At 48.0% G+C, this 22,029-nt stretch overlaps 2 protein-coding genes across 5 annotated transcripts in view; one reads left to right on the top strand and one right to left on the bottom strand.

Moving 5' to 3' along the window:
• GAB2 (GRB2 associated binding protein 2) overlaps positions 1 to 2,252 on the top strand; it is a 149,808-nt gene extending 147,556 nt beyond the window's left edge. The window contains exons 9-10 of the mRNA XM_053385170.1: positions 561 to 686; positions 1,669 to 2,252. Of these exons, the coding sequence (XP_053241145.1) occupies positions 561 to 686; positions 1,669 to 1,809 (267 nt within the window). The 3' untranslated portion in view covers positions 1,810 to 2,252. The remainder of the gene's footprint in view (positions 1 to 560; positions 687 to 1,668) is intronic.
• An 11,123-nt stretch (positions 2,253 to 13,375) lies between these two features.
• The window catches only part of USP35 (ubiquitin specific peptidase 35), a 42,892-nt gene continuing 34,238 nt past the window's right edge, over positions 13,376 to 22,029 (bottom strand). For all 4 annotated transcript variants that reach the window (XM_053385135.1, XM_053385137.1, XM_053385136.1 and 1 more), the window contains 3 exons: positions 20,995 to 21,101; positions 17,845 to 19,075; positions 13,376 to 14,758 (listed from right to left, as the gene is read on the bottom strand). In XM_053385135.1, the coding sequence (XP_053241110.1) occupies positions 14,594 to 14,758; positions 17,845 to 19,075; positions 20,995 to 21,101 (1,503 nt within the window). In that variant the 3' untranslated portion in view covers positions 13,376 to 14,593. The remainder of the gene's footprint in view (positions 14,759 to 17,844; positions 19,076 to 20,994; positions 21,102 to 22,029) is intronic.

The following is a 22,029-nucleotide window of genomic DNA, read 5'->3' as shown; positions in this document are numbered from 1 at the left end:
GCCACCAGCCGGCCACTAATCTTAGCTGGGAAAACTATAGTCTGTACATAAGCCGTATATGTTGGTGCAGGCATGAAATATATTGGGAGTCAGGAGTGGATTTCATGCTCTTTATTCAGCTCATAGTGGTGAGGAGGAATGGAAGTTCCCTCAGAATGTCTGCTTTATATACATTATTTACACAATGGGCCCCACGTGATTGGCTGATTCCGGGATTCACCTGTAGGCCAATCAGGTTGCGGATTCACTTCCACCTGGAGTGGATTGGGTGGCTCCTGTGGACCAATCAAACTGCTGCATTCTGAATCCTATTGTTCTAGGACCAATCAGACTACTGCATTTTGGATCCTATTCAACTCAGTACATAAAAAGGCAGCTCAAGCAGTCCCCACTTGGATCTTCCTTCTGGAAGTCAGGAAACCAACCACAAAGCTTTCGGTGTGAGCCAGGGTTGTGGTTTCTTTCTTCAAACCAAACCATGAGCAGGAGTCCAAGAACAGACCTTGGCCTCCGACTGTGGTTTCTTTTTCACTTGTTCCTTCTTTATTTGTCTTTTCCAGCAAAACCCTGTCTCTGCATCGCCCATCCCCAGCGGCACAAGCAGCCCAGCCACGAAAAAGAGCACAGGAAATGTCGATTACCTGGCTCTGGACTTCCAGCCAAGCTCACCTGGCCCTCACAGAAAGGTATAGCCCAAAGACTTTGCGTTAATCAAATGGGGTGCAAGCAAGTAATGTTCTGTCCCATTCAAGCAATGCACTTTCTGCTAGCCATGGTGATTATCTAATATTTATTAGATGGATTTCCACAAAATTGATTTCTGAACTTTGAATTTTATTGTTATTCATGTTTTTATACTGTATTTTATTCTGCTTTTACAATTAAGTGTTTTAAATTGGTTGTTATCCGCCCTGAGCCCAGTTTTTGAACCAGGAAGGGCGAGGTATAATAATAATAATAATTGCACCCTCTGAACTATACATGGCTTATGTATCATTATCATCATCATCATCATCGTTATTTCATTTTGTGTACTATGTTATACCCGCAGGTCTCAGGGCGGTTCGCAACGTAAAATCACAATATAAAAACAGAAAACGTATAATAAAAATAAAATAACAATAACAACCCAATAATGGCCCCACAACACATTTTAAAAGGGCCTCTGTCAGCCAAAGGCCTGGTTAAAGAGGAATGTGTACATGAGACACAACTGTTGCTCCACTCCATTTTGCCTCTTGGCACACCCACCACCTGGTATATGGCCCCCAAAAGGTTTTGTATAAGGGAATATGGCCCCCAGGCTGAAAAAGATTCCCTTCTCTCTCCACCCCCTGCCACCCACTCTGTTTTGGGGTAGATGTGCAACCACGTTCAACTGTTTTGTGCTTCCTTATGGTGGAGCCAGTGTGGTGTAGTGGTTAAGAGCGATAGACTCGTAATCTGGTGAACTGGGTTCGCATCTCTGCTCCTCCACATGCAGCTGCTGGGTGACCTTGGGCCAGTCACACTTCTCTGAAGTCTCTCAGCCCCACTCACCTCACAGAGTGTTTGTCGTGGGGGAGGAAGGGAAAGGAGAATGTTAGCCACTTTGAGACTCCTTCGGTAGTGATAAAGAGGGATATCAAATCCAAACTCTTCTTCTTCTTTTTTCTTCCCTGTCACCAGCCCTCCACATCCTCGGTTGCCTCAGACGAGAAGGTCGACTACGTACAAGTCGACAAGGAGAAGACGCAAGCTTTGCAAAGCACCATGCAGGAGTGGACAGACGTCCGGCAGTCTTCGGAGCCCAACAAGGCGGTGAAGTAATAGCCGGCGGAGGTATACCAGGATAAAGAGAGAGAGGAAAAAGAGAGAGCCTTCCAGAAGGGCAAAGACTAAATAGTTCTGCCCATCAAGGCACTGGGCCCACCGGCCGTCGTTCAGCAAGGACTGCTAGCGCCAAGGTCAACTAAGAAAGTTCACTTCAGGGGGGAAAACATGGCTGACAACTGCTTGCCAGTGCTAAAGGATGCCAGAGCTCCTGGTGGATAAGTTATCTGCAAAATTCAACATAGCAATACTGGGAATTTTGACGCCCTGCATGCTTTCAGTCATCACCAGACCCGCCTTGTATCCACCGTTTTCTCCTCTTCTTCAAAGTACACCTGCCCCGAGCCAAACTGGTGCCAGTATGGCAGAATGCTGGGCTTCTGCTGGGATCTTTGGGTCTCCCTTTTGCCTCCCTCTTCCGTCTCCTGATCCCTTTATAGTGGCCAGACGTCGGCTCTAATCACGTTCGATTTTCAGCAAAGCCTGTGGAAGCGCTGGTTTTTGTTTACCTTGCAAATTACAGGCATCCTTGTCCTCAGAGCACTTAGGAGAGTTTTCCCTGTGAGGATGTCGGTGTAAGGAAAAAAACCACTGCTCATTGGCATATATCAGTTTCTTGGGAAAGTGTGTTGGTTCCCCTCAGAGATTCCCCTTTGCAAATCTTAATGTCGAATCTTTTCTGAATTCTTGCATATTGTTGAACATTCGCGGAATATTTGAGATCTGTATCTGATATCCTGTAATGTTTGAGTTCAGCCTTTGATGTTTGACAAGTGTTTGATAGCTGGTGTGCAGTTGTGCTTAGTAGGTGAGTGAGTTTGATGTCTGGCAGCTCATGAGATGCGTAGTTGAGACTGTCAGACGAGCCCTGTCAGGTTGTGCTAAAGGTCTATCTGGTCCGACGTTCCGTTTCCAGGAATAGCCACTGTTCATGTCCAATGCTTGCCAATAAAACTAGCGCACTCAAAACTCGTTAGAACTTTTCGCGTTTTCAAAACGAAAATTTAGACGTTGGCGAAAGGTTGGATATTTACAAATATTCAGTTGTCATGTGTTGGAATTTGTCCATTGCCTTGATGCTTAGTCCGGGCGCAAAACACACTAAAAAAAAGAACCCATTTAACCAGATGTCAGCAAAATTGCCCTGTTAGGTTTGAACCCTGTCTCACGGTAATCCTCCAGATTCTTAGTCGTGTCTGGATAATGGCAAAGGTGGATGCACCACTGTATAGCAGCTGAAAGTGGGTTGAAGCTCTGTGTCATTGTGGCTACGAGTTAAGTGATGCTCTCGACTCATAGTCTCAACATGTCTTACTAGTTGCTGCTTGTCACATGAGAGCCACAATCACTGGCCAGTTGTCCCTCCAGAAGATCGCATTAGCACAGAGGATTAGAAAAAATGGAAGCTGCTGCAGGAAGCCATCATAGCAGTGGGTCTGCCAGATGGGATGTCATGAAAAAGATGCCTTTTTGTGACAGGTTTCTGCCACTTTATGGAGAGAATTCTCCTATCTGCATGCTGTAAGAACTTCAACCTCTTCCCCATCTAATGGCATGAAGTCAAGGACCCTGGAAAATGTCAGGGTGGGGGAACATTAAGAAGTCCCTGCCTAAAATTGTCCAGGGTGATAAAGACAGGGAAAGGAATAACATCTTGGTTGAGGCTAATTGATTAAAAGGTGTATCCCGATTTGTAGGGCCACAAAAACAACCCCACTAACTTGCTTTCTGCGCCAGGGTGAGCGCAGATTGCTGTAGGAGTAGCAGAGTTAATTTGTAAGGACAGCAGGAGGACAGAGTTCAGGTTGAGAATGAAGAGGCCAAGCCCCAAATAGAATAATAGGATCGTACAGTTGGAAGGGACTGTGAGGATAATGTAGTGCAGGCACAGGCAAACTCTGCCCTCCAGATGTTTTGGGATTACAACTCACACCATCCCTAGCTAACAGGTCAGGGATGATGGGGATTGTAGTCCCAAAACATCTGGAGGGCAGAGTTTGCCTATGCCTGATCTAGTCTAATTCCCTGCAATGCAGGAATACGCCGCTGTCCCATACAGGAATCAAACTTGCAACCTTGGCATGATCCGCACCATGCTCTGACCAACTGCTCTAGAATAGTAAGATTCTAGTTCTTTAACCCTTCTAGAATATCCATGTGTTTCTTCGTGTAGCTGAGAGATTCCTTTTGGATTTAATACTGGACCATCAGCGGCCACCCCTCCCTTCCCCACAAAAAACAACAACCTTAAAAGCATTTCTGGGGCCCCCAGCGTGATGTGGTAAGTGCATGGAGAGCTCCGTATATGAAGCTGCCTTATGCTGAGTCCATTATTACTCACCCTGACTGGCAGCATCCCTCCAAAGTCTCAGTTAGTAAGAAGGATCTTTTCCTGTTACCTGAAACCTGATCCATCTAACAGGAAATGCTGGAGATGGAACCATCTGCATACAACTCATTGGCTCTACTAATAAATAATAATAATAATAATAATAATAATAATAATAATAATAATAATAATAATAATAAAATTTATACCCCGCCCTTCCCAGTTCAGAAAACCGGGCTCAGGGCGGCTAACAACAAATTTAAAACACTTAATTGATGCAACAAAAAAACAGCATAAAATACAGTATAAAACGTGAATAACAATAAATTCAAAAATCAATTTAGGGGGGAAATCCATCCAATAAACATTAGATAATCACCAGGGCTAGCTGGCTAAATTTGTCCTATTTGGGCCAGCGAGGAGACCAGGGGAGAATTAGCTGTGGGATCCCAGAGCAGGTAATCTTCATAAAAAGGGGAGGGGGAGGGAAGGAAGGTGAATAAAAGATCAGGCTAAATTCAAATGGAAAGCCAGGCGGAATAGCTCTGTCTTACAGGCCCTGCGGAAGGAAGTTAAATCCTGCAGGGCCCTGGTCTCATGGGACAGAGCATTCCACCAGGTCAGAGCCATCACCAAAAAGGCCCTGGCCCTGGTGGAGGATAATCTGACTTCCTTAGGGCCTGGGACCTCTAAACTATGATTATTCATGGACCTTAAGGTCCTCTGCGGGGCAGACCAGGAGAGGCGGTCCCGTAAATAGTGCTAAGCTATAGCCTAAAACAGGGTGCCGTGAATAATGGTCAGGGGTGCCGCAGGCAACACTCGCCTCTGTCCCTCTTTCCTTCCCACCCTCCTTGATCCCCTCTCACGTCTCTGCCTCCCAAACAGCTGTTGGTTGCAGCAGCCCTGGCTACAAGCTCCACAGGTGAGTGGTGCCTCTGGAAAAAAACCTCTTTGGGGCACTGGGGAGCAGCTCAGAGGCCAGGGGTGGCAGCAGCGGCTGCCCAGAGGACTCCCAAGGAGAGGAGAGGAGGCTGAGGGAACCCTCCATGAGGCAGGGTGTTCAAAAAGGGGTGAGAGGCTGCCAGCTCTGCAGGCAAGGGGGGACAGAACTGGGCTCCTGAGCCCCGCAGGGGTGCCGCAGAAAGAATGCAGTTGGTCGAGGGAGCTATGGACTCAAAAAGGTTGAAGACCTCTGGCCTAAAGGTACAACCTCCACCCGTACCTGAGCATAGGCAGACTCACGTCCAGCACTGTCCTGTGCTTTTTTACACAGAAGTAAGTCCCACTGTCTTCAATGGAGCTTTTTCCCAGGTGTGTATTGGACTGCAGCCGTAATGTGGTGCATCGCTATGCCGTTATACCGGATAATACAGGCGGTGGGGACAAAGAATCGCACTCCTTGGAGCTTGCTTATCGGTTGCTATTTGGTGTTCTCTCGGCTGCTTCCTTGCATGCCAGGACCTGTCCACCTTATTCTACCTGGCTCTACGCCACCGACAGACGACACCATCCTCGTGCCCTATGAATGCTTGCTCAGAGGTAAGCCCTATTGTGTCCGGTAGCTCTTACTCCCAGGGGAGTGTGTTTAGGATCGCAGCCTCAATTAGCATATTGCCATGACCTTCCTTTGCACTTTTGTACAGGTTATCGCGGGTAGCCGGCAAAAGCTGTGACGTCGCGAATTGTGCACTGACTGTTAAAAACAGCTGTACCATTGCAAAAGGATTTTTTTCCATGCTTCGCTTTCTGGAAAGCGTATTTCTGTAATTCTAGGTGGTAGAGCACTGGTGTGTGGCAAACCCTGCCCTGAGATTCCACGCAATTTGTGAGAATTCAGAACTTGTGCTGAGTCAGCCTAAGTCTGCATTCTTTTTCTGACTTGATCCAGAAAGATGGCTGTGGGAAACTTGCATACAGTGGACGCTCGGGTTGCGAGTGTGATCCGTGCGGGATGCATGTTCGCAACACGCCGGGTTGCCATTCGGCGCTTCTGCGCATGCGCAAGGCACGATTTAGCACTTCTGCGCATGCACAGCCGCCAAAACCCAGAAGTAACCTGTTCCGGTACTTCCGGGTTTTGCCAGTCCGCAACTCAAAAAAACGCAACCCGAAGCATCTGTAACCCGAGGTATGACTGTACAAGGGATTAAAAAGGTAAAGGTACCCCTGCCCCTACGGGCCAGTCTTGACAGACTCTGGGGTTGTGCGCCCATCTCACTCAAGAGGCCGGGGGCCAGCGCTGTCCGGAGACACTTCCGGGTCACGTGGCCAGCGTGACGAAGCTGCATCTGGCGAGCCAGCGCAGCACACGGAAACGCCGTTTACCTTCCCGCCAGTAAGCGGTCCCTATTTATCCACTTGCACCCAGGGGTGCTTTCGAACTGCTAGGTTGGCAGGCGCTGGGACCGAGCGACGGGAGCGCACCCCGCCGCGGGGATTCGAACCGCCGACCTTTCGATCGGCAAGCCCTGGGCGCTGAGGCTTTTACCCACAGCGCCACCCGCGTCCTGTACAAGGGATTACACGACAGCAATTCCTGCTTGCTTGGTATACTGCCCCTATACACCGGGGTCCCACTTAATAGCCAACTGCTTATTTCTCAGGCCAGGGCTGTTTCCCAGGGTCCTCGCCACCATGGTTTCAGAACATGTGCAAATGAAAACAGCCACATGATGAGACTCTGGTTCACAGTGGAAACCCACCTCTGGGACAAAGAGGGAAACTGGTCACCTCTGGCACAGAAAATAAACCTCTTTTATCAGTGCTGTGGGTGGGGAACTGCTGTATCTCCTCCTTCGTGGTAGTATCCCAACTCCCCTTAGTGTCCCAACTCTCATCAGCCCCAGTCAGTAAGGTCAGAGATAATAGAATTGTAGAATTGGAAGGTACCCAAGGGCCATCTAGTCTAACCCCTATAATGCAACAGCCACAGGTCCCCTACACTAGAGTCTTTGTTTAGGCATAGACCTACATTTCATCCTCCAGCAAAGACTTGGAGGTGATAAAAACTGCCATGTGAGTGCACCTTATAATCTCAAGACTGCAAGTGAGGGTTATGGTTTGCAGGAAAAAGGCTAGGGCAAAATTTCTGGCTTTCTACATGCAGGGAAGTCTGCTCAGTCATACAGCTTCTGCAGACCCCTCCTTACCTGCAGTCTGAAGCAAAACAGTCTGCTTGTAAGTGTAGGTACATGTCAGAAAGATGGGCATCGCACTTCCTTTTCCATCCTAAATGTGCAGGCCGGCACTGCTCACTAGAATGGCACCTGAATTTCATTTTATAGAAAATGCAGTGACTGTTTTGCCCACCAGCTTTTCAGGCTAAGATCGTTGCTTTTTCCACTGTCTTAAGAACCACGAATGCCTCTGAAATGTCTCTTTCTGACACCCGTCGCTGACATTGCTCAGATCTCTTCTCACTCGCTTTCTTCTTGCATGATGACTGACCTGCTCTGTGGACTTTTGGGCTTTTCCTGCACACTGCTTGTGTCCCACAAAGTATTTGGGTTTGCTCCATGAGAGGCTGTTTGGACGGTCTGATTTGTAGCACATGGTTTAAAAAATGGTGAGCTGCTAGTGGTCTCCAACCCTATAAGAAAGATAGTGTTTCAGTTCCCTACCTCACAGGAGTGTTGTGGGCACTAAGAACAGGGGAAAGAGCATTTTAGCTGGGCCCTAAACTATATGTGGGGATGTGGGTGGCGCTGTGGGTTAAATCACAGAGCCTAGGACTTGCTGATCAGAAGGTCGGCGGTTCGAATCCCCACGACGGTGTGAGCTCCCGTTGCTCGGTCCCTGCTCCTGCCAACCTAGCAGTTTGAAAGCACGTCAAAGTGCAAGTAGATAAGTAGGTACTGCTCCGGCGGGAAGGTAAACGGCGTTTCCGTGTGCTGCTCTGGTTCTCCAGAAGCGGCTTAGTCATGCTGGCCACATGACCCGGAAGCTGTACGCCGGCTCCCTCGGCCAATAAAGCAAGATGAGCGCCACAACCCCAGAGTCGGTCACGACTGGACCTAATGGTCAGAGGTCCCTTTACCTTTAAACTATATGTGACACCACTATGGCATTCCAGCAACCAATATTGCAAGTGTAATGAAGGGACATTTCTCTGCCTCGCTGACTCCAAACACTGTTAGAAGCCCTAATCAAAATGGCGGAGACTTCAAACGGATTAGGATACTGAGCAGTTGTTCTGATCCACCAATGTCATCAGACACAATGAACAATTCCCAGCCAGTTTGATGAGCAATGAATTCTACTCGTTGGGAAAAGAATGAATAAAATCCAAGGGAGGGAAGAGAAAATAGGAATAAATGTGAATCAGCCTTCACTGTGAAGGCACATTATCGGATGCATCAGGTGCATAATTGGAAAAGAAAATACCGTATTTTTCGCTCTATAAGACGCACCAGACCACAAGACGCACCAAGAAAAAAAATCTTCTGAATCTCAGAAGCCAGAACAGCAAGAGGGATCGCTGCGCAGTGAAAGCAGAAATCCCTCTTGCTGTTCTGGCTTCTGGGATAGCTGCGCAGCCTGCATTCGCTCCATAAGACGCACACACATTTCCCCTTACTTTTTAGGAGGGAAAAAGTGAGTCTTACAAAGCAAAAAATACGGTACTTCATTTTTTAATGTCAGGCATTTTCCCAGTTGTTGACAGCTTGGAAAACTCTGAAACGGCAGGGTATTGAGATTATTATTTTCAATTCCTATTTTTCTAGCAAAGTTTCCAGAGGCACCTGAGCTTTTGCAAACTTAACCAAGAGCCTAATGCCCCTCCCCGGTTCTCAGATATCGGTTTCTCTGAAGTGGTAAAAACCACTTGTCTGAGATGAAGGTGAAGGTTCATATGACACAAGAATGAAGGGAGCTGGCCTACAGACGATTGGGCCATCTAGCTCAGTTATGTCTACACTGGCTGGCAGAAGCTCTCCAGGGTTTGAAGCAAGGGGTCTTTCCCAGCCCTACCTAGAGAAGCAACCTAGGACCTTCTACATGCAAAGCGGACGTACACTACCACTGAACAACAGCACCTCCCCAGCTACCTGCTATGTTTCTGCACACACACATTGCCTCGCCTCCCTGACCATGCTGTTTTCTACATGCAGGGGTTTTGGTTTTAGTAGTCAGCCGAGTTCCCACCTGCGTGGTGAACTGATACATGGAGACACAGCTTTGTCACTGGTATGAGGGCACGTTTTCTAACCAATTCCCAGACTTCCTGGGCAGGGTGGCAGCTGCATTCACATAGCAACTTCCCAACCTGCCTGCTCCAGGGATTTGGGAAAGGCTGGGTGGCAAGGTTTATTCTCGGGCGAACGCTAAAGGATCACAAGAAGCAGCCCCTTTGACCTTGGAATCAGGCCCCTCTCTGATGGCTACCTGGGTTTCAACATGCCAGGCTTTGACAGGCAGCCCATTGTGGGGCTCCCACTCGGTCCAAACTGTCAAACGTAGCCTTGTGGGGCCGTTCATTGAAGCGCCAGTTTTCACATTCTGCTCTAAACTAAAACCTTGCAGCTTCCATTGAAAGCACCCAGACAGCATCTTCCTGTGCTAACCTCTAGTCATGCAAGACATCGCCTTGCATGTTCTAGCACTGTTGAGTTTTCTCATTGACAGCTACTAGCCATGATGGTTTAATTCCACTTCTGCTGCTGCTAAAGTCCCCGTTGATAGAAATCGCAGGCAGGGAGAGTGCTGTTTACATTCAGGTTCTGCAGTTGCGGATTTCTGATTGTGGAATCTGTCTGACCTCTGTGAGAACAGGATGCTAGACTAGATTACCTGACCCAAAAGAGTTCTTACCATCTCCATCCCTGCTCCCCTTCATCAGCTTCTCATTTGTAGGGGTGAGTTATAGGGTGACGGAATAGAATCCCCAGAAACAGAAATGGGGTCACGTGACCATGTCGGTCACATGGTGCGGAAAGCAAACCGGGTGAGCTGGACACGATATTGCCAGCTGCCGAAACAAATGCTATGCGCTCGTTTTCCCATTTTGACAAGAGATCAGTTTGTCCTACTCCTAAGGGGCACCGATCAACACAGTGAACATTTTGCACAAGAATTCAGAGCAGCACCTGGTTGGGAATTTTACCAAGAGTTTGCATTTTGAGGGGGGCCACCCTAGCAGCTCCTAGTGGTGTGAATGCATAATAAACAGGTAAGATCGGAGGTGTGTGTGTGTGTGTCCCGACCAGGCAAAACCAGCATGGCCTGGTATCGACACCCTTCATGCTCAAGACCGCCAGACTTCATGCCTGTTCTGGACTGGGGCCAGTGTGGTATAGTGGTTAAGAGCGGTAGACTCGTAATCTGGTGAACCAGGTTCGCTTCCCCGCTCCTCTACACGCAGCTGCTGGGTGACCTTGGGCTAGTCACACTTCTCTGAAGTCTCTCGGCCCCACTCACCTCACAGAGTGTTTGTTGTGGGGGAAGAAGGGAAAGGAGAGTGTTAGTCACTTTGAGACTCCTTCGGGTAGTGATAAAGCGGGATATCAAATCCAAACTCTTCTTCTTCTACCCATCTTTCCTGGGTGTAGGCATGCCTAGCCACTAGGGCACACAGCTGCAATAAGTTGTGCTTTAAAATTCCCCACAATGGCAGGGTGGGTAATTAAAATGGTGGATTGCTGCACATGGGAAGCACGACTTCAGAAGGATCACGATACCACTTTGCCAGTAGTGCGCGCACACACACACCAAAAAGCTCGGGAGAGTGTGGGCTATCAGTTCTTAATACATTACCTCAACGAGGGGCAATTTTGTGTATCTACAGCAGCCGATTGGAGTGGCCTCCTTGCTTCTCCCCTCCCCACGCAAGCATTCTGATCATCTGCTTGGAGATTTCCACGCTGCTCATCTGGCACCACTGCATCATAGGTTTTGTATTCCAAAATTACCAACAGGAAGAGGAGCTCTACAAGTCTTCAGTGGTAGAGCCCCCCCAACTGTACCATATAGCGTAGAAATGGGGGACCTGTAGCCATGCAGCTGTTGTTTGAGTAGTACTCCCATCAACCCCCAATCAATCCCATCAGCTGCCTGGGGCTGATGGGAGTCTGTGCAGTTCAATAACACAAATTTCTGATTAGTGAAAGCAGATAAGTCCTAAGGCTGATGGCATTGGGTATTGCTGCAAAACCAAACGGCCCTGTTAGATGCCTAAAGCAGGGGTCAGCAAGCTTTTTCAGCCGTGGGCCGGTACACCGTCCCTCAGACCATGTCGTGGGCTGCACTATATTTTGGGAAAATAATAATGAACGAATTATTATGCCCCACAAAAAACCCAGAGATGCTTTTAAATAACAGCACACATTCTACTCATGTAAAAACACACTGATTCCCGGACTGTCCATGGGCCGGATTTAGAAGGCGATTGGGCCGCATCTGGCCCCCGGGCCTTAGCTTGCCTACCCCTGGCCTAAAGCATCCACGTAGGCTGGTGGCATTTGGATAAAGGGCTATTTACAGATGGACTTGGTAGTTCCATGGATAGACATCAGATACGGCTTTTCAGAAACCAGGGTTCAAGAAACCAAGGATCTACATCAGCAGTGGGGAGCCTGGGGCCCTGCAGATGTTAGTGGACTCCAGCTCCCACCAGTCCCAGCTACCGTAGCCCAAGCTCAGGATGATGGGAGTTGTAGTCCAGGAACATCTTAAGAGTCTCAGATCCCCTGTTGCTGAGTCTACATAATGAAAACATTTGACTGTTAATGCAAACCTTTTCACCAGGTGCAGAGAACATCTGGCCCTCCAGATGTTGGAATCCAAGAATGGCCAGACATCACGAGGTTGTTGTGAAGCAACATCTGGAGGGCCAAAAGCTCGCCACATCCAGTTTAGGGTAATTTTATAATGTGTCCCCAAAATCAACTTGATGAGGAGCCTTTAAGGGCATTTAATAAAAGGAACGTTGTGCTTTAGTTACTTTGCTATGAATGTCCTAAAATGAATGGCTGTTTTTGGTGAAGGGGGTAAGAAATGTTTTATTTCATAAGAATACTTTTGGGGGGTTTTTTAGGAGGACAAAAAAAATAGTCCCTTTTTAAAAATGTGTACAGCTTGTTCGTCTTGTGGTGTTGCCATTTGAGCTGGCTATTAATTTTTCTAGTCGCTGTGGATTGCTAATCCCTTAAATTATTAATTTATTCTTTGTGAGGGGTTTTTTTGTTGTTGTTTATAAAAAAGACACTTTTGACACACTTATCCTGTAAAACTGATCTTGCGCTTAACCTAGATAATACTTTTTTTAAAGAAAAGAAACTTATTATTTTTGCTGTTAAATAAATGTGACCTGTGCCTAAAAGCAAAAAACGTGTGTGTCTCTCTCTGTTATTAACTAGCACAATTAGGAGAGCAGGCTGTTGAGGGAGTTGCTATTTATAATGCTAATTAAAGTACTCGCCGGTGCATTTTAAGTGTTCAGAAGAGCGCTAAATCCCTTGCAGGCGACCACAGTGCCTGGAGACAGGTTGAGTATCCATAGCAATGACCAGAAGAAGAATGACCGCTGGGAGGAGAACAAAGAGAATAGACGCCATGGTGCATCTGTAGCAGCACAACCAGACGCCTTCATCTGCCCCAGCTGCAACAAAACATGTCCCGCCTGTATCGGTCTCTGCAGCCACTGCAGGCGCTGAAACTCTCCAAAGGTTTGATTTCACCCCAAAGGCGCACTCCTCCATTGTCTCCTGAGACAGATGGATGCCAACAGAGAGACAGATGCTATACTACACAAGCAGGAAGGGACACAGCCACACCATGCACTGAAATTGCTTTTAAACCACTCTGACACTCGTGGTTTCTTCTAAATAATCTTGGAAATTAGCTTTCCTAAGGGCCTCCTCTCAGCAACCTTGAGAAACTACCTTTCCAAGGATTCTTTGGGGGTAAGTCATGACCATTACAACAAGCAGATTGGTGTGGCTGCGACCATTCATAATCTGTCCTGGCTCGTGTTTTTAAGTGAAAGATGGGCAGGAAGTCCTACACCCCCTGGGAAGGTGTGCCAAAGACCACAGGAAAACCAGATCTCTCCAAAGGTGTAGAGAAAGCACTGAGAGAGGGATTCAAGGTTAAGAGCTCCTTTCTTGCCCCTACGGAAACTTCCACTGTCCGGCTGCCATTAAGAATTTCAATTTCTGCAGAGCTAGGAAGAAAGAACGAAATTGCCGCTGAGTTCCTGCTCTCATCAAGGCGCAAAATAGAACGAAAATGAGGTGGTTTTTGCATGTGTATGTATTAGTGTATTCCATTATACAGTTTAAAATATTAGCCCGTCGGTAACCCTGGATTTGAACAACCAATGAATTGAGCCCGAGAGCAGCGATTTCCCAGAGCAAAGAAAAATCTGAGTGACAGCCATGGGTGTGCGTTTTTTAAAAACCAGCTAAATAATCAGTTAGCAACCTCTGCCTTCATATACTGCAGAGGCACCACATGACCCACAGTCTTAAACATACTGATTTGGAGTGGAGGCGCTAGGAGACAAGTCGCGGCCAGGACTATATTCTCAGACATTGCGATTCCTAGAATAAGAAATGGGGGAAATCAGCAAAGGAAAGATTCATGTCAGGAGGACCAGCCTTTCTAAACATGAGTCTTCCTTAGGTGGCTGTCTAGGTCAACGAGGAGAGAGTGCTTCTTCTGTGATGGAAGCGAGGGGACATGACTCACCTGAGCTCTGTGATAGAGCGCAGGTAAGACCTGCTACCTAACGTACCACAGGCTGAGGTTGGGTACTTGAGAAGGGGACTAGCACATCCAGGAGCTTCAAGATCTAGTATGAGAGAGGGCACGTGCACCATTTTAATCTTCAACCTAGCGGCACACGGCTACACCCAAAGCCAGTGCTGATCAACAACGGTGTTGCCCTGTGGCCTGAATTATTCTAAGCCGCCATATTGTTCTATCCCCTGCAAAGCTCCTACTTCTCTTTCAGTTCCACTCAAAATATCCATGGCCAACGAAGACTCAAAACAGGACAGGGGTTCAGAACCTGCCGCCGCTCTACATTGAAAAGGTATCACAGGGCAGCAGAAATGCCTTCGAGTCCAGTTTGCTGCACTGTCCTCCCTGAAAAGACACCCCTTTTGAGGGGTTTCTCAAAAGGATTTCCCACCTTTTCGCAAGGGGAGAAGGTGTAGGTGGGGCACCTCAGGACACTTCGAATTCAGTCTTCCTGGCGGTCCTAGGAAGTGTAGTTCCGTGAGGGAGCGGAGATTTCCCTCCTCAGCACCCCTCAGAGAACTACATTTCCCAGAATTCCATGGAGCGGTAGGGCCAGGCCGTTCAAACGGTTGTGGTGCTCTGTCTCGGCCACGGTGGACCTAGCTCTCCAGTTGCTAAGAAGTTTAAAAAGGCCAAAGGATCGTTGAGCACAGTGAAGCCTTGCTTGGTGGTGACAGTGTCGGCCGTTTTGTGTCGGGTCAACAATGGCTAGAAGACGAGTCCATGAAAAGAGCTTGACCCGCCACCGGGGTCGTGCCCACAACCCCCTGAAGAGCTATCGTCATCGTCCCCATCAAAGTCTTTCCACCACAGAGGGGACTTGGGCAAGGCCGAGATGTAGGCACTTCTGTTTCGGGCTTCCTTTTCTTGCGCCTGTGTCACAGGAAAACAAAACAAAGCTCAGACATGGTATACACCTCAAATCAGTTAAATAAACAACAGCAAATAACCCCCTCAAGGCTAGCCAACATGGCACCCTCAAGATGGTGCATCATCCCTGAACTTTGGGCCACCATACTGACTGGGACTGAGGGGAGTTGACTCTCAGCTAACAAATGGGGCCCTGTAACAAAACATTGCAGTATGGAGTGATGATGATAATAATAATAATAATAATTTATTATTTATACCTCGCCATCTGGCTGGGCTTCCCCAGCCACCCTGGGCGGCTTCCAACAAAATATTAAAATACAGTAATGCATCAAACATTAAAAGCTTCCCTAAACAGGGCTGCCTTCAGATGTCTTCTAAAAGTCTGGTAGTAGTTGTTCTCATTGACATCTGGTGGGAGGGCGTTCCACAGGGTGGGTGCCACCACCGAGAAGGCCCTCTGCCTGGTTCCCTGTAACTTGGCTTCTCGCAGTGAGGGAACCGCCAAAAGGCCCTCGGTGCTGGACCTCCGTAGAACGATGGGGGTGGAGATGCTCCTTCAGGTATACAGGACTGAGGCCGTTTAGGGCTTTCAAGGTCAGCACCAACACGTTGAATTGTGCTTGGAAACGTACTGGGAGCCAATGTAGGTCTTTCAAGACCGGTGTTATGTGGTCTTGGCGGCCGCTCCCGGTCACCAGTCTAGCTGCCGCATTCTGGATTAGTTGTAGTTTCCGGGTCACCTTCAAAGGTAGCCCCACGTAGAGCACATTGCAGTAGTCCAAGCGGGACATAACTAGAGCATGCACCACTCTGGTGAGACAGTCTGTGGGCAGGTAGGGTCTCAGCCTGTGTACCAGATGGAGCTGGTAGACAGGCACCCTGGACACAGAATTGACCTGCACCTCCATGGACAGCTGTGAGTCCAGAATGACTCCCAGGCTGCGCACCTGGTCCTTCAGGGGCACAGTTGCCCCATTCAGGACCAGGGAGTCCTCCACACCCACCCGCCTCCTGCCCCCCAAAAACAGTACTTCTGTCTTGTCAGGATTAAACCTCAATCTGTTAGCCGCCATCCATCCTCCAACCGCCTCCAGACACTCACACAGTGCTTCCGTCCAGGGTTTCAACCACCCCAATTCATCCACTACCGCCACCAGATGGGGCTCATGAACCTGGGAAGGTAGCCCATCTTGGAGAAGAACAACTCTGATCCTAAACCTCCACTGCCTTGAAGGATATCTTCAGGAAAAGAAAAGGCTAAGGAGTGAATGTTGCACAAATTTGGAGTGGAGTCCCTAAGATGGTTGGATGGCGCCTTGTTCGCCTCCTTCCAGCAACTCCTGCAGCCAAGCTGGTGCCAAACAATTTGACCTCACCCCCAGAGGTGCACTCCATTGTGTCTCAAGGCAGAAGGATGCCAACCAACCAACGGTTTTGCTCCCTCTCCCCACCCCGGTCAGTCCCAACAGTATTCCATCCCCATAGAGCATGAAAAGTCCTCACTGGCTTGTCTGAGGTGTCCCCCCTACAGCCACCTCCATTTGTGGGTTTGCTTGTTTTTAGAGGGGTGGACAGACTTGCGCCCAATCCTAAACCCATTAACTTCTTTAACTTCTCAGGTGATGCATGTGGCCACTACTCTCTCTTCCCGGGATACATTCAAAAACAGAATCCACTAGGAAGTCACCTATATGGTCATTCTTTCCACACTTTATACGTAAACATTTCTCTGCTCTCCTGCTGCAGCTAATCCATTTTATTCCCCACCACGACATGATTGTCTCCCAACCACCATGCATAATAGCACTCTGAGGGCGGATAACATTTCACCAGCAAAAGCAGCTAAGTGATTTAGCTTAGTGCTTTGTCAGATATAACTGTCAGAGGCTGCTGATATCTTACTTGTGCGCAAGCAGCATGGTTTTGGCTCACCTACATGAGCACGAAAATCTCAAACCTGTATCTATGATGGGTAGCCAATGCAGCGCTCTCTAGCTGTCACTAGACTACAACTCCCATCATCCTGGACCAACGGCCACACTGGCTGGGGTTGATGGGAGTTGGGTGTCAAAAAAGCAGCATATTGGCTACCCCGGCATATACAACAACTACGGTGATAGAGCTGGCATACTTTACTGTCATGGAAATCTACTCAGTATTGATCCAGAGCAGATTCTCAATGTATAGTTAGCAGAGTAAAAACTTAAATATTTTTCAGGATTCCCCAAAAATAGACCAGAGGCCATTAATATTTCATCCAGCAGAGCTTTGCTGCTACTGAAGGCAAATGAGAATAATGGTCACAAATCCAATACATTAAGGATTGGCCCTGTCCATAAGAAATCCAGTTACAGCAGACTTAAACTTACAATAACTTATAGTAAGTCTAAGCCTTGACACTCAGCATACTATGTAGAGAACACCACACCAGAAGGAAAAGAGATACAAAGCGAAAGCGAAACCCAGGCTCCTTCTGGCCTTACTTTTATAGTCAGCATGACCTTGACAGAAAGACATAAGAGAATTACCGTCTTTTTCGCCCTATAGGACGCACTTTCCCCTCCAAAAATGAAGGGGAAATCTGTGTGCATCCTATGGGGCGAATGCAGGCTTTCGCTGAAGCTTGGAGAGCGAGAGGGGTCGTGCGCACCGACCCCTCTCGCTCTCCAGGCTTCAGGAAGCTATCAGCAAGTCTGGGGAGCCCGCGGAAGTACCCGCAGGGCTCCCTAGGCTGCGGATAGCAGCCTCCTGCACGGAGCGTGGGGCGCGCTGAAGCAGGGCGCCCCGCGCTTCAGGCAGACATCCTTTATTTCCCCCCCAAAAAAATTTTCCCCCTTTATTTCCCACCCCCCCCAAAAAAGTAGGTGCGTCCTATGGGCCGGTGCGTCCTATGGGACAAAAAATACGGTAGTTTAAGCCAGCTGTACCCAGCTTCTCGGAAGGAATAACCCAAACATCATGAACCTTCTGCTTGTTTCTTTCACGCAGAGAAGCTTCCAGAAGCTTCCAGAATTAAGTAGAATAGGAAAGATCTCTACACATCAGATCAATACTTTCCACACCAAGAAATGTAAACTGGCACTTACTTGCAAGTACAGGATATTATCCTTCGCAATGGCTTCCATCAGGCTTTTGTCCGGAGAATGCAAGTCTCCATTCACCCGGCCAGACTCTCCGGTGGCCCCACGTCCCACGTCTCTCGACTGGCTCGACCTCTGCCTATAGAACAGCAGGTAAGCCGTATCCTTGGGCAGGAAGGATGTCACATTGCTGACAGACTCGAAAGACGAGAATGAGACTCTGGTGTCGTTGAAGAGGTACCACTGGATCGCAACGTCCGGAGGTTTCTCTGGGGCGCCGCTCCGAGAGGCGTCCTTCAGGTTGCTTTCGGCCGCCACATCCTCACACTCCCGGGCGTAGCAATAGTAATGGCCACTCTCAGAGGAGACCCCAGAATGCACCACGACGCTGCAAAGGTCGTACACCACCGAAGCGAAGGCCTTGCGCGCAGAGGCGCTCCGTGGCGGGTTCGCTCCGCCGCTCGGGTCCTCTGAAGACGCCAAGACCGGAAGCTTCAACACCAGCGGGACGGAGACGTTGTCTAGGATCTTCCTCCTCCTCATGGCCCTCAGGTCAAAGGAGAACCTCAGCAGGGTGAGGATGAGGTAGTGAGGCCCCTCCGTCAGTTCGGCCAGCTTCTCCGCGTCCTGAAGGGAAGCGCAGTTGTCACAGTGATAGCGGTTCTCCGCCGTCAGCATCTCGGGCGATAAGAAATAATTGATCAGGTCGGGGACGGATCTGGAGGCCATGGGCCCGCGAATTTGCTCCCTCAGAGCCAACACCAAGTCTTCGTCTGGCTTCGCGCCGGTAGCGTCTTGCTCAGCCCTCAGGGGCAAAGGAGTCTCTTGACTTCCAGGCCCCAAAGTTTCGACGGGCAATATTTGGGGGTGATTCTCTCCCGGTGCAGCCGGCTTAGTGAACCTCCTTGGCGAATCGCATGTCCTGCTTGGCACTTCTATGCCCGACTGAACGGCCTGCGGGCCCATTTCTTCTACCGGTAAAAGAGAGGTACTGCTACTGGCTATAGGCACATGATTATCAGCTGGTGGGAAAGCCAAGGAGAGGTCCGTGAAGGCTTCTTCTCTGGAAGAGACTTTCAGGCACTTCAGACACCGGATTTTCGTCTTAATTCTGCCCCCAAACATTTTTTCAATTAAAGTCTTGCTTGCAGGCTGCTGTTGCTCAGCCTGAGATATCAGCGTGGACTCTTTGAGCTTCTGGTAGATTCGCCTTCCTGTTCTCTCTTCTTCATGAAGCCTTTTTTGGGGTTGGGGGAAGAAGAAGAGAAATACGCTGAAGAATGTCACCAGTAAAACCATCCCTCCAACCATGGAAGCAGGTGCTACGATGCTCTTAGACGCCTGTCAGCATCTAAGCCCTGCATCTCAAGATGAGCGGCAGTACCAGAATCATATACAGTGGTACCTCGGGTTACATACGCTTCAGGTTACATACGCTTCAGGTTACAGACTCCGCTAACCCAGAAATAGTGCTTCAGGTTAAGAACTTTGCTTCAGGATGAGAACAGAAATCGTGCTCCGGCGGGGTGGCGGCAGCAGGAGGCCCGATTATTTAAAGTGATGCTTCAGGTTAAGAACAATTTCAGGTTAAGAACAGACCTCCGGAACGAATTAAGTACTTAACCCGAGGTACCACTGTAATTTTTGCCTAGAAGGAAACTGGACAAGCTGCCTCTCCAGACAGATACTGAAACTTATCTTTATTCTGGAAGGCATTGTATAAATCAGTTTCGCTTGCACTACTGCAATGCGCTCTACGTGGGGCTACCTTTGAAGGTGACCCGGAAACTACAACTAATCCAGAATGCGGCAGATAGACTGGTGACTGGGGGCGGCCGCCGAGACCACATAATACCAGTCTTGAAAGACCCACATTGGCTCCCAGTACGTTTCCGAGCACAATTCAAAGTGTTGGTGCTGACCTTTAAAGCCCTAAACGGCCTCCGTCCAGTATATCTGAAGGAGCGTCTCCACCCCCATCATTCTGCCCGGACACTGAGGTCCAGCGCCGAGGGCCTTCTGGCGGTTCCCTCACTACGAGAAACCAAGTTACAGGGAACCAGGCAGAGGGCCTTCTCAGTGGTGGCGCCCGCCCTGTGGAACGCCCTCCCACCAGCTGTCAAAGAGAAAAACAACTACCAGACTTTCAGAAGACATCTGAAGGCAGCCCTGTTCAGGGAAGTTTTTAATGTGTGACAATTTAATGTATTTTTAATCTTTGTTGGAAGCCACCCAGAGTGGCTGGGCAAACCCAGCCAGATGGGTGGGGTACAAATAATAAATTATTATTATTAATCTAATTGACAAATCCACGTCACAAATCAACTGTGTTTCAATTTGTTCTATCCCTTGAGTGCATTTCTGCAGTAAGTTCAGTGTTAGCTTTTACACGCAAGCTGTCTGATAAAGCAGGAGGCAAATAACTTAACATTCTTATTTCAAAAATCTGGTTGAACCAATCCGTATCCTGACACCATGGATTGCGGCCACAAGGAAGTCCAATGAGAAATGCAGAGGGAGAGGGGACAAGAAAGACGCACACCTGCTATTTTCAGTAGTGGCTGTATTCAGAGAATCTCCCTTCTCCCTCAAAACAAACAAACAAATCTCTCCCAAATGTATAGGGCAATTTTAAGGGCTGAGCTTTCACAGGCTGTGAAGAGAGCGGGCATTTGGGCAATCTTCAGGGTGTGTGTGGAGACAGGATAGGCAAACATGCCAATTTCAGTTTCTCGGCTTTCCAGTTTTAAGTTCTCCACATTTCTAGATCGGTTCACAATTTATTTATTTGGTTTTAAAGTCCTGAAAATTCAGCAGCATTTTAGTGTGTATTTCTCCTAACAAGAACAGTAATAATTTATTACGTATACTTCTACCTATCTGACTGGGGTCGCTTCCAAGATAATATAAAAACACAATTAGGTATCAAACATTTAAAACTTCCTGATACAGGGCTGCCTTCCGATGTCTTTGCAAAGTTGTGTAATTGTTTTTTTTTTCTTTGACATCTGATGAGAGGGCATTCCACACGGCCGGTGCCACTACCGAGAAGGCCCTTCCCTTCTCGGTAGACATTTTTTGCATACAATTTTACCTAATATTCATGTTGGGTTTTTTTTTACAAAGCATATTTTATCTGAGAAGGATGCATCTTACCGATCGAGCAGGTACTTGAGGTATTCGGAGCAGTCCTGCTGAGCTCCCCTGGTGAACCAGGGAGGCCAGGAAGCAGAGAAAAAGCTTTCGGGAGAGATGGCAGGCCGCTAACAGGGATTTAAGAAAGGTAAGTGGGTAACAGAAGGGGAAATGGTGAAAAGACACAAAGCATTTGCCGTTCGGATACCAAAGCCTGCGCTTTTTCACCTGTGCTTTTTAGAGTTCAAATCATGGCCCCAGCTGATTTTTAGACTGCTGAATTTATATATTAGGTGGTTTTAAATTTCGAAATCTGCTTCATTTTAGCTAGAAAGCTGGAGTAGGCAGTCACCAACAAACCCTAAAATAATAAAAGTACAGTGGTACTTGGTTCTCAAACGCCTTGGTACTCAAACAACTTGGAACCCAAACACTGCAAATCCAGAAGTAAGTGTTCCGGTTTGCAAACTTTTTTCGGAAGCTGAACATGCTCTGTTTTGAGTGTTACGCTTCTGATTAGAGTGCCACACTTCCAATTTGAGTGTTACGCTGAGGTCTGTCTGTTTTGGCTATTTATTTTGCGTTCTTGTTTTTGCAGCTCTTTTATTTATTTATTTTATGACTGTGTGGAAGAACCCAGTTCAGCTACTGATTGTTTGTGTGACTGCAGTACACGGTTTATTGCTTTCATTTTATGGATCAATGATCTCATTAGATAGTAAAATTCACGTTAAACTGCTGTTTTAGGGGTTGTCTTTAAAAGTCTGGAACGGATTAATCCATTTTGAATTACTTTCTATGGGAAAGCATGCCTTAGTTTTGGAACGCTTTGGTTTTGGAATGGACTTCCGGAACGGATTAAATTTGAGAACCAAGGTACCACTGTATCAGCCAGTTTCCCCAGCTGCTTTAAGGGCTGCCATGACATTCTTTAACCTGCTCACTCCCACCCGAAAATCTGCAAATATAGCAAAACACTGTTGTTTGTGCACTGGACAAATGCTGGCTGTTTCTGTTCTGCTCAACACTAAGCAAAACAGCATCTGTGCGGTGGTG

This window comes from Podarcis raffonei, chromosome 4, assembly GCF_027172205.1.
Source record: "Podarcis raffonei isolate rPodRaf1 chromosome 4, rPodRaf1.pri, whole genome shotgun sequence".
Classification (NCBI taxonomy): Eukaryota; Metazoa; Chordata; class Lepidosauria; order Squamata; family Lacertidae; genus Podarcis; species Podarcis raffonei.
Note: the sequence above shows the minus strand (reverse complement) of the source record. Positions and strands in the feature narration are given on the sequence as shown.